This window comes from Sminthopsis crassicaudata, chromosome 2 (genome assembly GCF_048593235.1).
Source record: "Sminthopsis crassicaudata isolate SCR6 chromosome 2, ASM4859323v1, whole genome shotgun sequence".
Taxonomy (NCBI): Eukaryota; Metazoa; Chordata; class Mammalia; order Dasyuromorphia; family Dasyuridae; genus Sminthopsis; species Sminthopsis crassicaudata.
This window is the reverse complement of record NC_133618.1, coordinates 450682180-450695305: the sequence shown is the minus strand read 5'-3', so window position 1 is coordinate 450695305 and position 13126 is coordinate 450682180. Positions and strand designations below refer to the sequence as shown.

Here is a 13126-nt window from a genome sequence, read left to right as displayed (position 1 = left end):
GTCTGTGGATGAAGTTCAGGTTTCAGTCTATTAATGGGATCATAGTTAGCATTCATTCTTGAGCTTGAGGTCAGAGTTTAGTCTAATCTAGATTGCATTGTCAGGAGTAGAGGCAAGGGACAAAGACCTGATTGACTCAGGTATTTGCACCTCAGATTATGACTTCATTTGCAATATTCTTTAATATCTGAGTTAACTGGTCAGCAGCCCTGTCTTTTTTTATATATTCTATATGACATTACCTTGACTAAAGCTGGAAAACGTCTCTTCCTTAAGAAAGCTCTCTTACCTTAGTTCTGTGAGTGATGAAATGGAGGTTTTGATCTGGGAAAGCAAAGAAGACACGATTGGCTATTTTGTTCCCTAACTTCAAATCCCTCCCCCTTTTTTGATGAATGCAACAGGATGGACAGTCAGACCTGGGCTCTATTTCATATTAGTTAAAGGCATTGACCCTGTCTTCATAGTTTGGACTTCACAATATTTATAGCAATTCTATCAGATATAATGGGAGATGTGGTAAGATGTAGAAATTCAAGCAGGCCCTTAAGAGATCATTTAATCTAGCCCTCTCATTTTACAGATTAGGAAAATGAGACCAAAAGAAGGGTCTAAGATTATCCAACAGAATCCCATTCTTTGATTCAGATATGCAGAAACTCAGAGACTTAGTATCAGACCTCATTTTTATTGTTGAGTTGTTTAGTCATGTCCAACTCTTTGTGACTTCATCTGGGGTTTTTTGGGCAAAGAAACCAGAGTGGTTTGCCATTTCCTTTTCCAGCTCATTTTACAGATGAGAAACTCAGGCAAATAAGGTTAAGTGACTTGCACAAGTTAACACAGCTACTAAGTGTAGAGGCTGGAGTTGAATTCAGGTGCTCCTAACTGCAGCCTGGGCACCATACCTACTGAGAGATCTAGCTGCCCCTACAAGTCCTAAGATCATAGGTTTGAAGCTAGAAGGCAAGTCTAATTTTCTTATTTTAGAGATGAGAAAAATGAGGCTCTAGATAAATCAAGTGACTCGTTCATGGTTATACAGTTTGTAACTGCTTCAGCCATGTGGGAAACCCAAATCCTCCAGCTCCAAATTCTGTGCTCTTTCTAATAGGCATTAATGGTGGTGCCTGGGGATGTCAAGAGGAGTTTCATTTCTCCAGGGGCCTTGAGAAGCTCCAGGAAGTTTTCTGGATTGCATTTCCTCACCCCCAGCCTACAATAAGATCCTTTGTTCTCTCTTTTGAGGGCCTCCCACGTTTTCGGTGTCACATAGCCTAGTAATTGCTTCTGTGCCAGGAGGCTTAATTGTCCTATGTCTGAGTACTATCTTTCCAGCTGAGCTATAAACTCTTAGTGAGCTGAGCCATGTCCTCTCCCCATTTTACCTCCTCTCTCCATCTCAAGGGAAGGCTGGACACATATTTTAGGTCTGATTGAGATACTGTTTTACATTGGGAAAAAACCATTCACTCATTCATCAATCATCTAAAAACCACCTACCATGTGTCCAATTCTATCTATGGTCAATGGTGGGTCAATGCTCTAATTTCTATCATTCTTCCAATGCTGGGAAAGGAGGAATAGGAGGGAGAAGGAAAACAGAGACGGAAAAAGACATTATGATATAGTAGAAAGAGGCCCTCCTGAAGTCTGCATTCTACTTCTGTTTTTTTTTCATTGAATTGCTGGGTACCCCTGGACTAGGATCCCTCATATCTAAAATGAAGTGTTTGAACTAGATGATTAGTCATAGAATCAAATTCTAGCCCAACCTGCATATGAAAAATAATTTCTTCTAGGATATTACTCTGCCCCCTGTCCTACCCAACTCCTCCCCTAGCCTTTTAACCACCTCGTCAAGGTTAAGTGACTTGTCTAGAGTCACGCAGCCAAGTGTCTGAGACATCTTTTTGATTATGGTGCCTTATGGACCATGTTGCTATTCCCTATGATAGGGGATCCTATCTCTTTGGGGTTAACTGACTATGTTATTTTAGATCATAGGATTCTTATCTTTTTTCTTCTCAACTCTTTTGAAATCTACTTTTCCCGAAATAGAGGGGGAATATCAGCTTTCTTCTCCTTATATATTACAGACTCCAAGACTGATAGTCACTACCATAATTTCTATTTTAGTTAACAGTTACATAGCACAGGAGATAGAGCACTGGATTTAAAATCAGAAAGCCTTGAGTTCAAATCCAGCCTTACATGCTTTATAGCTGTGTGACATTGGCAAATTATTTAACTTCTGCCTGCCTCAGTTCCCTCAGAAGTAAAACCAAGATAATAATTGCACCCACTTCCCAGGGGTTTTTATAAGAATCAATGAGATTTGTAATGTACTTAGCACAGTGCCTGGCACATAGTAGGTTCTTTGTCTTTCCTTGTGACAATTGAGATCAGAAGCACAGTCCCCCTTGCTGATCCCTCCACTTTTTTGAATCAGGTTACTTCCACTTCTAAGATAAGGTGGTTTTGTGAGTTGACCAGAATCAGGATGCTATTCTAAGGTTCCTTTCAGTTCTGACGTTCATTTTTTATTATGAAATGTGGTCAAAGAACTCACAAACTAGTGGGTATTGGAAGACATAGTCAGAAATATATACAAATAAAATGTGTTTATTGCACAGGAGAAAAATTATAGTTCATTTTAAGGAACATTTTTGAGTGACTATTATATCTACAATCTAGTCTTTGTTGAGGTTGGGATGGCTAGATTATATCAAATATCACTTTTTAAAATTCTTCCTGATGTAGGCAGAAATGAAATTTAGCCCTTTATCATCTTCCTTTTATGGGCTTTGTTTATCCATCCATTCTTGAATGCCACCCACCTCACCTGGAGTCCTCATGTTTACTCTCCCTGTATCCAGTTGAGTTGGCAAGTAAATAATGATGCACCAGAAGGCTGTGAAGGGAACAAGAGGGAGAGTGAGACCTATCCCACTGTCTTAGCTCTGGAGTAGCCTTGAGATTGTGAGGACTAAGCAAGGGGTTTGTCTGTTCTTTGTGGTACCCTTCAGGAGACAATGCAGACACTGTACACACTCAAGCCTTTCTCTTTTCTGCTTGTTGTGGGAACTGCAATTCTAACCACAGCCATCCAAGCTGTAAGTTGGAAAGGCATTCTGCAGCCAAGTGTAATTTAGAATTATAGGATTTGGAATTGAGATTGGCTGTGAAAAGTCTCTAAAATAGGGGTAGAAAGAGAGTAGAAAAAGGTGCTAATAAAGAATAATAGAGAATGTGAGGGCTTCAGTAAAAGAGAGGGAAGGCAGGTATAAAGGTGAGAGGGGTCACCCCAAGTCAGCCTAGTGTCTTTCACCATTTTGTTGATGGTACTATATCCAGAGATTATCAGCCCAAGATTTAGATTATTTTTTAGTACATACCAAACATACAGAAGAACACAATGGACAGCTTCTCCATCAATTTGTGAAGCAAATTCTTGCTATAAAAAGGGATAGAACAGTATGTCAAGTTCCTTTGTTCAAGGACTTTAAAGGTCATCTAGTACAATCCCCTGCTTGATCCTTGAATCCTCTATATAGCATCTCTCAGCAGTGAATTTTGGCTTGCCCTTCTCCAATGATGTTCTACATCCCAAGACAATTCATTTCTTTGTTGGATAACTCTTAAGTTTTAGGAAGTTTTCCTAAGACTGAGCTGGAACATGCATCCAATTTTGTCCTTTGGGGCCAAGCAGAATGAGTCCAAATATTTCTTTCACCTAAAAAGAGTCCAGATATTAAAAGAGACCCATCTTTGGGTCATAGGATTTAGAGCTGACAAGGACCTCAGAGACCATTTAGCTCAACATTTTCACTTTACAATTAAGCATAGTGGGACTGAGGGAAGTTGAGAAGTTAGATGGTCCAGTGGATAGAATGTTGGGCCTGGAGTCAGGAATACTTGAATTCAAATCCAGTCTCAAATTCTTACTGGGAAAGTCACTTAACCTCAGTCTGCTTCAGTTTCCTCAACTATAAAATGGGAATAATGACAGCACCCACCTCATAAGGTGGTTGTGAGAATTAAATAAGATTAAATGAGAATTAAATGAGTAAAAGTGTTTATTACTGTACCTGGAACATAATAGTTGCTTGCTTTGATCCTCTCAAGTAATTTGGCCAAAATCAATTAGCTAGTGGTAGAGCCTGATTTAATCTTTTGTCTTCTGGTTTAAAATAGTAACTTAACAATTTTTTTTTGACATGTTGATCTGCTTTCTGATGGTCTGTTTTGAAAGCAACAGTAAAGGACAGATACCACTTTTTTATGCTATGATTAGATTATATCAGATATCATCTCTTTGAAGTCTTCCCTGACCTAGGCAGAAATGAAATTTAACACTTTATCATCCTTCTCCAATATGCTTTGTTTATTCATAAATTTAACAACTTAGTAAACCCTAAATGCAAGCACTATGCTTTTCCCATTTGAATTTGTATTTTGTTTGTTTTTGACCAAATTGTATTAAATTAGCTGCTAGTTAGTTTTCTGAAGTACAAAAGAAAACAAGTTTTAAATGTTTACTGTGTATCAGGCATGGGTCTAAGTGCTTTATAGCCTCACAACAATCTTGGAAGGTGGGTTCTATTATTTTCTCCATTTTGCAGATGAGAAAGACTGAGGCAGATGGTGTTTAATTCTTGTCCTGGGTCACATAACTAAAAAGTATTTGAGACCAGGTTTGCATTCAGGTCTACATTTTAGAGTCAGAACTCTAGCCACTATACTATTCAATTGCCTCTGGAAGGAATATTCATACTTGTATCCCTTGAAGTATTCAGTACAATGCATTTATTATACATATTAGGTACAAAAAATGTTCATGGAATGAATGACAAGTTAATTTTATTTTAAGGTTTATTTGTAGCTACTCCCTTATATTTAGTGCTATTATTATTTGTTACTAAGCCAATATAATTGCCCATTCATGTCTTAATATACAGCAGGACCATTGGTTCTCAGAGGTAGAATTTTTGAGGTATGTGTGTAGTGTGTGGATCTATAGTAGGGGCTGAATAAACATAATTAGGAGTGGAGCAAGGGAGAAGAATGGTGGAAGGGAAGGGAAGACTAAATACTAAGGGTGCTTTTTTCCAGTTTGCTTGGGGTATGTCTCCTAACAACTGTCATCTCCCACCTCAATGTCTGACTCTGACCTCAATCTTGTGGAATACATTGAATTCAAATTTGCTCCTTTGGTCTTAAGCTCTCTCAAGTCAAGACCCAGAAAGGTCAGATTCTCATCTGGTTTTGATATAACTGCAGGCCTGATTTTCCAAACAAGTGATGGAGGAGGATATGCTTTCAGGGGTTGTGGAAGAACCCTTAAATCTCAGCCATGATAGCCTTGCCTGATCATTCGAACCATTTGAACTTACTATTTTTAAACACTAGAAACTAAGAGGTGCTTGCCAATTAGGGAACAGCTGGAAAAAATTGTAGTCTATGAATACAAAGAATATTATTGTGCCATAAGAAAAGAAAAAGTGGAAAGTTTCAGAGAATACTGTTAAGACTTCTAGGAACCGATGCAGAATAAAGTGAACAGAGCCAGGAGAGTGATTTAAACAATGACAAAGAAAGTATAAAAGAAAAAATAACTTTGAAGAACTTTAAAACTCTGATCAATGAATTGACAAACCATAATTCCAATTTACTGAAGATACAGCCTGCCATTCATTTCCTCCCAGAGGGAGAAAATGGACTTAAAATTCAAAATGAAATTTGGCCAATGAAAGAATTTGCTTTGCTGATTAGTGCATGTGTATTATTATTATTACATTATAAACACTATTACATATTATTAATATAGTATTATTACACATTTTAAAGCTTTAATTTAATTTTTCTTTTTTGTTATGTTCAATGGGAGGAGGTTGGAATGGGGGTGGGGAGACAAAAATCAATGCATACTAGTTATATTTACAGTTAGATAAAGTAATAAAAGAAACCTCTGGTCCATTCTCTTTCACTTATCTGGCATTAAGTCATTTTACCTACTGCTACAAAAAAGTGCCTCTGGGAAGGGGCCACAATCTATGAGTATCTGAGCAGGTCTTCCTTTAAGCAGACTTTGATATTGGGTGAGGAGGAGAGATCAAGGAAAGAGATAAGAAGGAATCAAAACTTTGAGAAAAATATCTTGAAGTTAATGGGGAGATGGGGTCCACCTTCCATTGGGGCCACACTTTGCAGACTTCATCTTTCTGCAGACTATTAATAAATGGCAAGAGATTTCTCCCTTTCTTCTTGGTTTATTAACCTCCATTCCTGCCCTTGCAGCACAATCACCCCATCTTGTTGTATCCTGAGGTGTATTTCCTGGTCCATTTCTTGAAGAATATATATTCAGTGAAAAATTTAATCAAGAAAAGAACACTTAGGAAGATAAAATTTTCTTTTTTAAAAACCTAGATATGAGTAAACTTCAAAAATTAAATAGAATAATTTCTGAATCAACATAGTTTTGGACAATCTGTGGTTTGGGCTGCTTCTTTCAGAATATTTATAAATCAGTTCTGTATTGGATGCTGGATAATGTTGCTTAGAGAATTTGTGGCTGTTTGAATGTGTCATCAATTGGTATATTTAATTGGCTTAGTTTATTAAAGGCCCAGGCCTTTTCATGCTGCTATGAGGGAGACAGAATTAGGTCACCAACTTTCTCATCACAGAGAGGAAGACACTTTCTTCATTCTATAAAAAGTTTATGTCCAAGGAACAGGGTCTCAGAAGAGGGAGAGTTCCCTATGGGCTGGATTGTATTGAGAACACTTTGCTAGTCCTGGAAGCAAAGGTATGATTTGGTGAAGAGAAGGAAGGACACTATTAGTAGGGAGGACATTGAAAGTATCTGGAAATGGCAATGCTTATAGCATATCTGGGGTCTAAAAGGTGAGTGGCTTAGCTAGATTTGAGGAATGATGATGAGGGCAGCTAGATTTAATACTGTTTTGGGAAAATTCATTTTAGAGAGAAGCAACAGACATAACATCCAGTAGGGAAACCAACTATCTCCTCGGGGGAGACCAATATATTTTTGGATGACTTTAATTGTTCAAAAGTTTCCCTTCATCTTCTACTTATTGATGCTAGCTCTAACTTGAAGACAATGCTCACCTTTCTCTTTAGTCTTCTCTTTTGGCTAAATATTTCCAGTTCTTCCACTTGATGCTTACAGGGCATGATCTTAATACCCAGCATCATCCTGAGTTAGGTGATGTAGTGAGTGGACAGAGCATTGGTCCTGAAGTCAGGCAGACTCATCTTTTGGAGTTCAAATCTGACCTCAAGTATTTACTAGCTGTGTGACCCTGAACAAGTCTCTTAACCCTTTTGCCTCAGGTTCCTCATATGTAAAATGAGCTGGAGAAAGAATTTGGCAAGACAACTCCAAATGGGGTCATGAAGAATCAGACATTACTGAGAAGTGACTGAAAACAACAATACATTACTTCCCATAAAGTTGGTCTGACCTGGCAGAGTACAGATATTCCTTTCACATCATGATATTCCCCCGTATCGACTTTGATATATTACAGGTTGGCCTAAGAAATTAAATGGGAATTTTGAGAAATTTTGCAGAAGCTGTAGATGACTTGCAAAGACTAGTAGTTGACACAGAAAAAGTTTAGAAATTATAAAATATGTGTATAGTATTGTGTAATATAACTTATGACCAAACACTTAACCTAAATTTTAGGGTAAGGTATTGTAAACACCATATAAAAGAAAAAAAAATCAGACAACTTCTCTATATAAAGAGGTCAAATTTTTTTATGTGGATTTTCTAAATCATAGGAGTGCCGCAGCCCTAGCGCCTGTGATCTGGAAGGAATAACTGTACATCAGGACTATCACCTCCAGACATTGTATCTCTTTTCTAATGCAGAGTAAGAGCTGGTTTTTCCTGCTGCCTTGTCACTGGAATTGAGGAGAAGGAATGTGGCAGGCCATATGTGGAGGGCAGATTGAAGTGGAAGACTCAAGCTTGGTAATTCATCTAGGAGGCTGTTATAATAGCCAGAGTGATGTAATGGAAACAATTGGATTTGGAGTAAGAGACCTGGGTTTAAACCCTGTCTCTTTTGCTTATTACCTGTGACTGGTTAAGTTACTTAACTAAACTCTGAAAATGAACTAAAATATTCCTTTTAACTCTAAAACTGTGATTCCAAAACCTCAGGTGAGAAGTGATTAGATCTGAACTTGGGTGATTTTGGATATGGATGCAAGAGACATTTTAAAGGAAGAGTTGAGAAACTAAAAATTTGATTTGATTTGGATGACCTAGATTCTTCTATCCCTGTCCTCATTTGCTTAATTGGTTTTCCTTGCTTATGATTCTCTCCCTGTCCTCCCCAACCTCTGCCTTCCCTTATATCCCTCCTTGCTTTTCTCTCTTCCCCAAACCCTGCCTAACCTTCAGGATTCATCTCAAAGTTTACCTTTACCAGGAAACTAAGAAGATTTTCTTTACTACTTCAGGACACACTGGATTTTCTCTCTTCTGTCTCTTTCTGTATCTTTTTCCCTCTCTCTTTCTCTCCTTCTCCCCCTATGTCTCTCCCCTTCCTATCTCTGTCCCTCTCTTTTGTCTCCTCTCTTTTTCTTTCTCTCCCCCATATCTCTGTCTGTCTGTCCCTCTCTTTGCCTCTCTCTGTCTCTGTCTTACTGTCCTCTCTGTCTGTTTTTCTATATTTGTCTCTGTTGTTTGTCTGCCTCTATGTCTCTCCTCTCTTTCAGTCTTTCACTTTTCTTTCTCTCCTTTGTCACTAGATTCTTCTCTCTCCCTCTCTCTTTCTCTCTCTCTCTCTCTCTGTCTCTCTCTCTGTCTCTCTCTCTCTCTCTCTCTCTCTCTCTCTTTCTCTCTCTCTCTCTCTCTCTCTCTCTCTCTCTCTCTCTCTCTCTCTCTCTCTCTCTGTCTCTGTCTCTCTCTGTGTGTATGTCTCTTTGTCTATCTCTATTTTTGTCTCTGTGTCTGTGTCTCTTTCTTATATGTAGGGCAGTCCTATCTTGTGCCTGGGAGATCCAGGCATGACAACACCCCCACTTTTTGTAACCTTTCCAGAGGTCATTATTTAGGTTATCTAGCTGACTCTATCATTTTCCCCAGGGGCTTTGGACTGAGCTTCAGTTCTCAGTTATTTGATTTCCACTCTTCATCTATTGCTTTCTTCTCTTTCACTACTACCCTGGGACTGGGTTTTGTACTCACAGTGTTGCTTCCCCTGTCTGGGTCCACCCAATGTACTTGGGGAAGAGGTGAAGTTTATAGACAGTTTTTCTCAGGTTGGAGATAAAACAGATGATCTGAACTGTGGAGACAAGAGGGTTGTGAGCTACACCACCCTGTAGGTAGTAGGAAACAGAGGTTTTAGGGGGGAAGAAAAGGCCTCTGAGAAGAATGGAGGGGGAGAATGGTAAAAGGGGATCCCTGGTTTGAAGGAAATTTCTAGGGTCAAGAAAACAGGGGAGACATATTCTGGACATTAAGCAAGTATTAGTCCATGGAATGTTGAGGATTTAGAATCAAATCATAGAAGATAGGATGACAAAGTTAGATGAGATCTTAGGACATAAAATGTCAGAGCTCAGAGGCACTTAAAACATGGAATGTCAAAACTGAGAGGTATATTAAAATACAAAAATAAAGTATTAGAATGGTAAGTCACCATTTTATCAAAACCCATAATTTTACAGTGAGGGAAACTGAAGACCCAAGAGAGGTAACTTGCCTATTTTCATTGTTTCTTAGTCTTAGAGACTTGAATAAAACAGAATTAAGCTTTGGATTCTCTGTGATCCTGATAAAGTTAATTATTATTGTTATTCCTCATTGAGGTATTGTGAAGATCAAAGGGGATAACTGCCTTTCAAAGTTCTTTGGGGCCAGGAAGTGCTAGAAATAATAGCAACATCTTACATTTGTAGAATACTTTAATATCTACAAAGGACTTTTCTAACAAGTAGCTTGTGAGACATAGGGCAAATATATTTATCCTTACTTCAGAGATGAACAGTAGTTGTTAATAGGTATTTTGTATCTACTGTGTACCAGGAAATGTGTGCTAAACATGGAAAATACAAAAAGAGACAAAAGACAGCCCCTTCTCTGAAAAAGCTCACAATGAAATGGGGCAGAAAGCATGCAAAGTATGTACAAACACGTTACACACAGAATAAATAGGAAAAATTTACAGAAAGAAAGCATTAAAATTAAGAAGGATTGGGAAAAGGATTACTGCAAAAGGTGGCTTTATAGATGATACTTGAAGTAATCCATGGAAGCTAGAAGGTAGATATGAAGAGAGAGAGCATTACGTGCATGGAGGACAATAAGAGAAATACCCAGAGTTGGGTTATGGAAGGGTCTTCTTTAAGGAACAGCAAGGAAGTCAGTGGATTGAAGAGTATATTGAGAGGTGCAAGGTCTAAGAAGTTAAGAAAGATGTGGTGAATTCTAGGTTATGAAAAGTCAAACAGAGGATTTTGTATATTTGATCCTAGAGGTAAATAGAGTGTGACCATGGGAGTGACATGGTTAGACCTGTAATTTAGGAAAATCACTTTGGTGGCTTGGTGGAGGATGGACTTCAGCAAGGAGAGACTTGTGGCAGATAGATTAACCAGCAGGTTATTTAAATTTTCTAGACCTGAAAAAGTAATGATGTGGGTTAAGGCAGAGAGAGAGAGAGAGAGAGAGACAGAGAGAGAGAGAGAGAGAGAGAGAGAGAGAGAGAGAGAGAGAGAGAGAGAGAGAGAGAGAGAGAGAGAGAGAGAGAGAGAGAGAGAGAGAGAGAGAGGAGGATGTATTTGAAGAAATGTTGCAAAGGCAAAATCAAGAGGCATTGACAACAGATTATATATGAGAAGATGAGAAATGTGAACAACCAAAGAAAAGTGAACTACCAAGGATAATAACTAGGTTTTGAATCTAGGGGACTGTGAGGACAGTGGTACCCTTAATAGAAAAAAATTGAATAGGGAGAAGGTTTAGAGAAAAGAATGCATTCAGTTTTGGATATGTTAAATTAAGATGTCAACTGGATATCTAGATGTAGATGCTGAAAGAAAGATGGAGATGAGAGTCTGGAGGTCAGCCAAGAAAAGTTAGGGCAGCATAAATAGATTTGAGAATCATCATCATAGTTGGAAAATCTGGAAAGCAACATAGCAGAAACTACTAACATCTTGTACTGTAGAACAACAAAAATTCAGAATGTGTAGAGGGTTTACACATAACAGATGATACCATAAACAAATTGGAAGAGCATGGGATAGTTTGTTAGATCTGTTAGATCTGTCAGAGCATTACAAAATGCAAAATAATTTTGATTATATAAAATTAGAAAGTTTTTGCACCAATGAAACTAATGTAACCAAAATTAAAAAGAAAGCAGAAAACGGAGGGGAATTTGGCAATAAATATCTCTGAAAAATATCTCATTTGTCATCTATATAGAATTGAGTCAAATTTATGCAAATATAAGTCATTCCCCAATTGATGAATGGTCAAAGGACATGAATAAGCAAGTTTCAGGCAATCAAAGCTATCTATAGTTATGTGAAAAAAATGCTCTAAGTCACTATTGATTGGAGGAATATAAGTTAAAACAACTTAGAGAAATCATATCACAACTATCAGTTGTTTAAAGTGACAGAATAGGAAAATGACAAGTGCTGGAGGGGATGTGGGAAAATTGGAACACTAATGGTTGGTGGAGCTGTGACCTGATACAGTCATTCTATTTTTTTTTAAATTTTATTTATTTATTTAGAATTTTTTTCCCACAGTATATATGCATGAGTAATTTAAAAAATATTATCCCTTGTATTCATTTTTCCAAATTATCCCCCTCCTCCCTCCACTCCCTCCCCCCGATGACAGGCAATCCCATACATTTTACATGTGTTACAATATAACCTGGATACAATATATGTGTGTAAATACCATTTTCTTGTTGCACATTAAGTATTGGATTCCGAAGGTATAAGTAACCTGGGTAGATAGACAGTAGTGCTAACAATTTACATTCACTTCCCAGTGTTCCTTCTCTGGGTGTAGTTATTTCTGTCCATCATTGATCAACTGGAAGTGAGTTGGATCTTCTTTATGTTGAAGATATCCACTTCCATCAGAATACATCTTCATACAGCACTGAAGTGTACAGCGATCTTCTGGTTCTATTCATTTCACTCAGCATCAGTTGATGTAAGTCTCTCCAGGCCTCTCTGTATTCCTCCTGCTGGTCATTTCTTACAGAGCAATAATATTCCATAGCCTTCATATACCATAATTTACCCAACCATTCTCCAATTGATGGACATCCATTCATCTTCCATTTCCAGCCACTACAAAAAAAGCTGCCACAAACATTTTGGCACATACAGGTCCCTTTCTGCTCTTTAGTATTTCTTTGGAATATAAGCCCAATAGCAGCAATACTGGATCAAAGGGTATGCACAGTTTGATAACTTTTTGGGCATAGGTCCAAATTGCTCTCCAGAATGGCTGGATTCTTTCACAACTCCACCAACAATGTATCAGTGTCCCACTTTTCCCACATCCCCTCCAACATTCATCATTATTTGTTCCTGTCATCTTAGCCAATCTGACAGGTGTGTAGTGGTATCTCAGAGTTGTCTTAATTTGCATTTCTCTGATGAGTAGTGATTTGGAACACTCTTTCATATGAGTGGATATAGTTTCAATTTCATCATCTGAGAATTGTCTGTTCATATCCTTTGACCACTTATCAATTGGAGAATGGTTTGATTTCTTATAAATTAGGGTCAGTTCTCTATATATTTTGGAAATGAGACCTTTATCAGAACCTTTAACTGTAAAAATATTTTCCCAATTTGTTACTTCCCTTCTAATCTTGTTTGCATTAGTATTGTTTGTACAGAAACTTTTTAATTTGATGTAATCAAAATCTTCTATTTTGTGATCAATAATGATCTCTAGTTCTCCTCTGGTTATAAATTCCTTCCTCCTCCACAAGTCTGAGAGGTAGATTATCCTCTGTTCCTCTAATCTATTTATGGTCTCATTCTTTATGCCTAAATCATGGACCCATTTTGATCTTATCTTGGTGTATGGTGT

The 13126-nt window shown here is 37.8% G+C and overlaps 1 protein-coding gene across 2 annotated transcripts in view; it reads right to left on the bottom strand.

The window, feature by feature from the left end:
* The window catches only part of SUN5 (Sad1 and UNC84 domain containing 5), a 42872-nt gene that overhangs the window by 21759 nt on the left and 7987 nt on the right, over positions 1-13126 (bottom strand). Inside the window, exons 4-7 of one of the 2 annotated variants that reach the window (XM_074292732.1) lie at positions 9236-9335; positions 3399-3457; positions 2841-2914; positions 290-324 (exon numbers count right to left, since the gene is read on the bottom strand). In XM_074292732.1, coding sequence (XP_074148833.1) covers positions 290-324; positions 2841-2914; positions 3399-3457; positions 9236-9335 — 268 coding nt within the window. The remainder of the gene's footprint in view (positions 1-289; positions 325-2840; positions 2915-3398; positions 3458-9235; positions 9336-13126) is intronic. The other variant, XM_074292733.1, reaches the window with a different exon arrangement.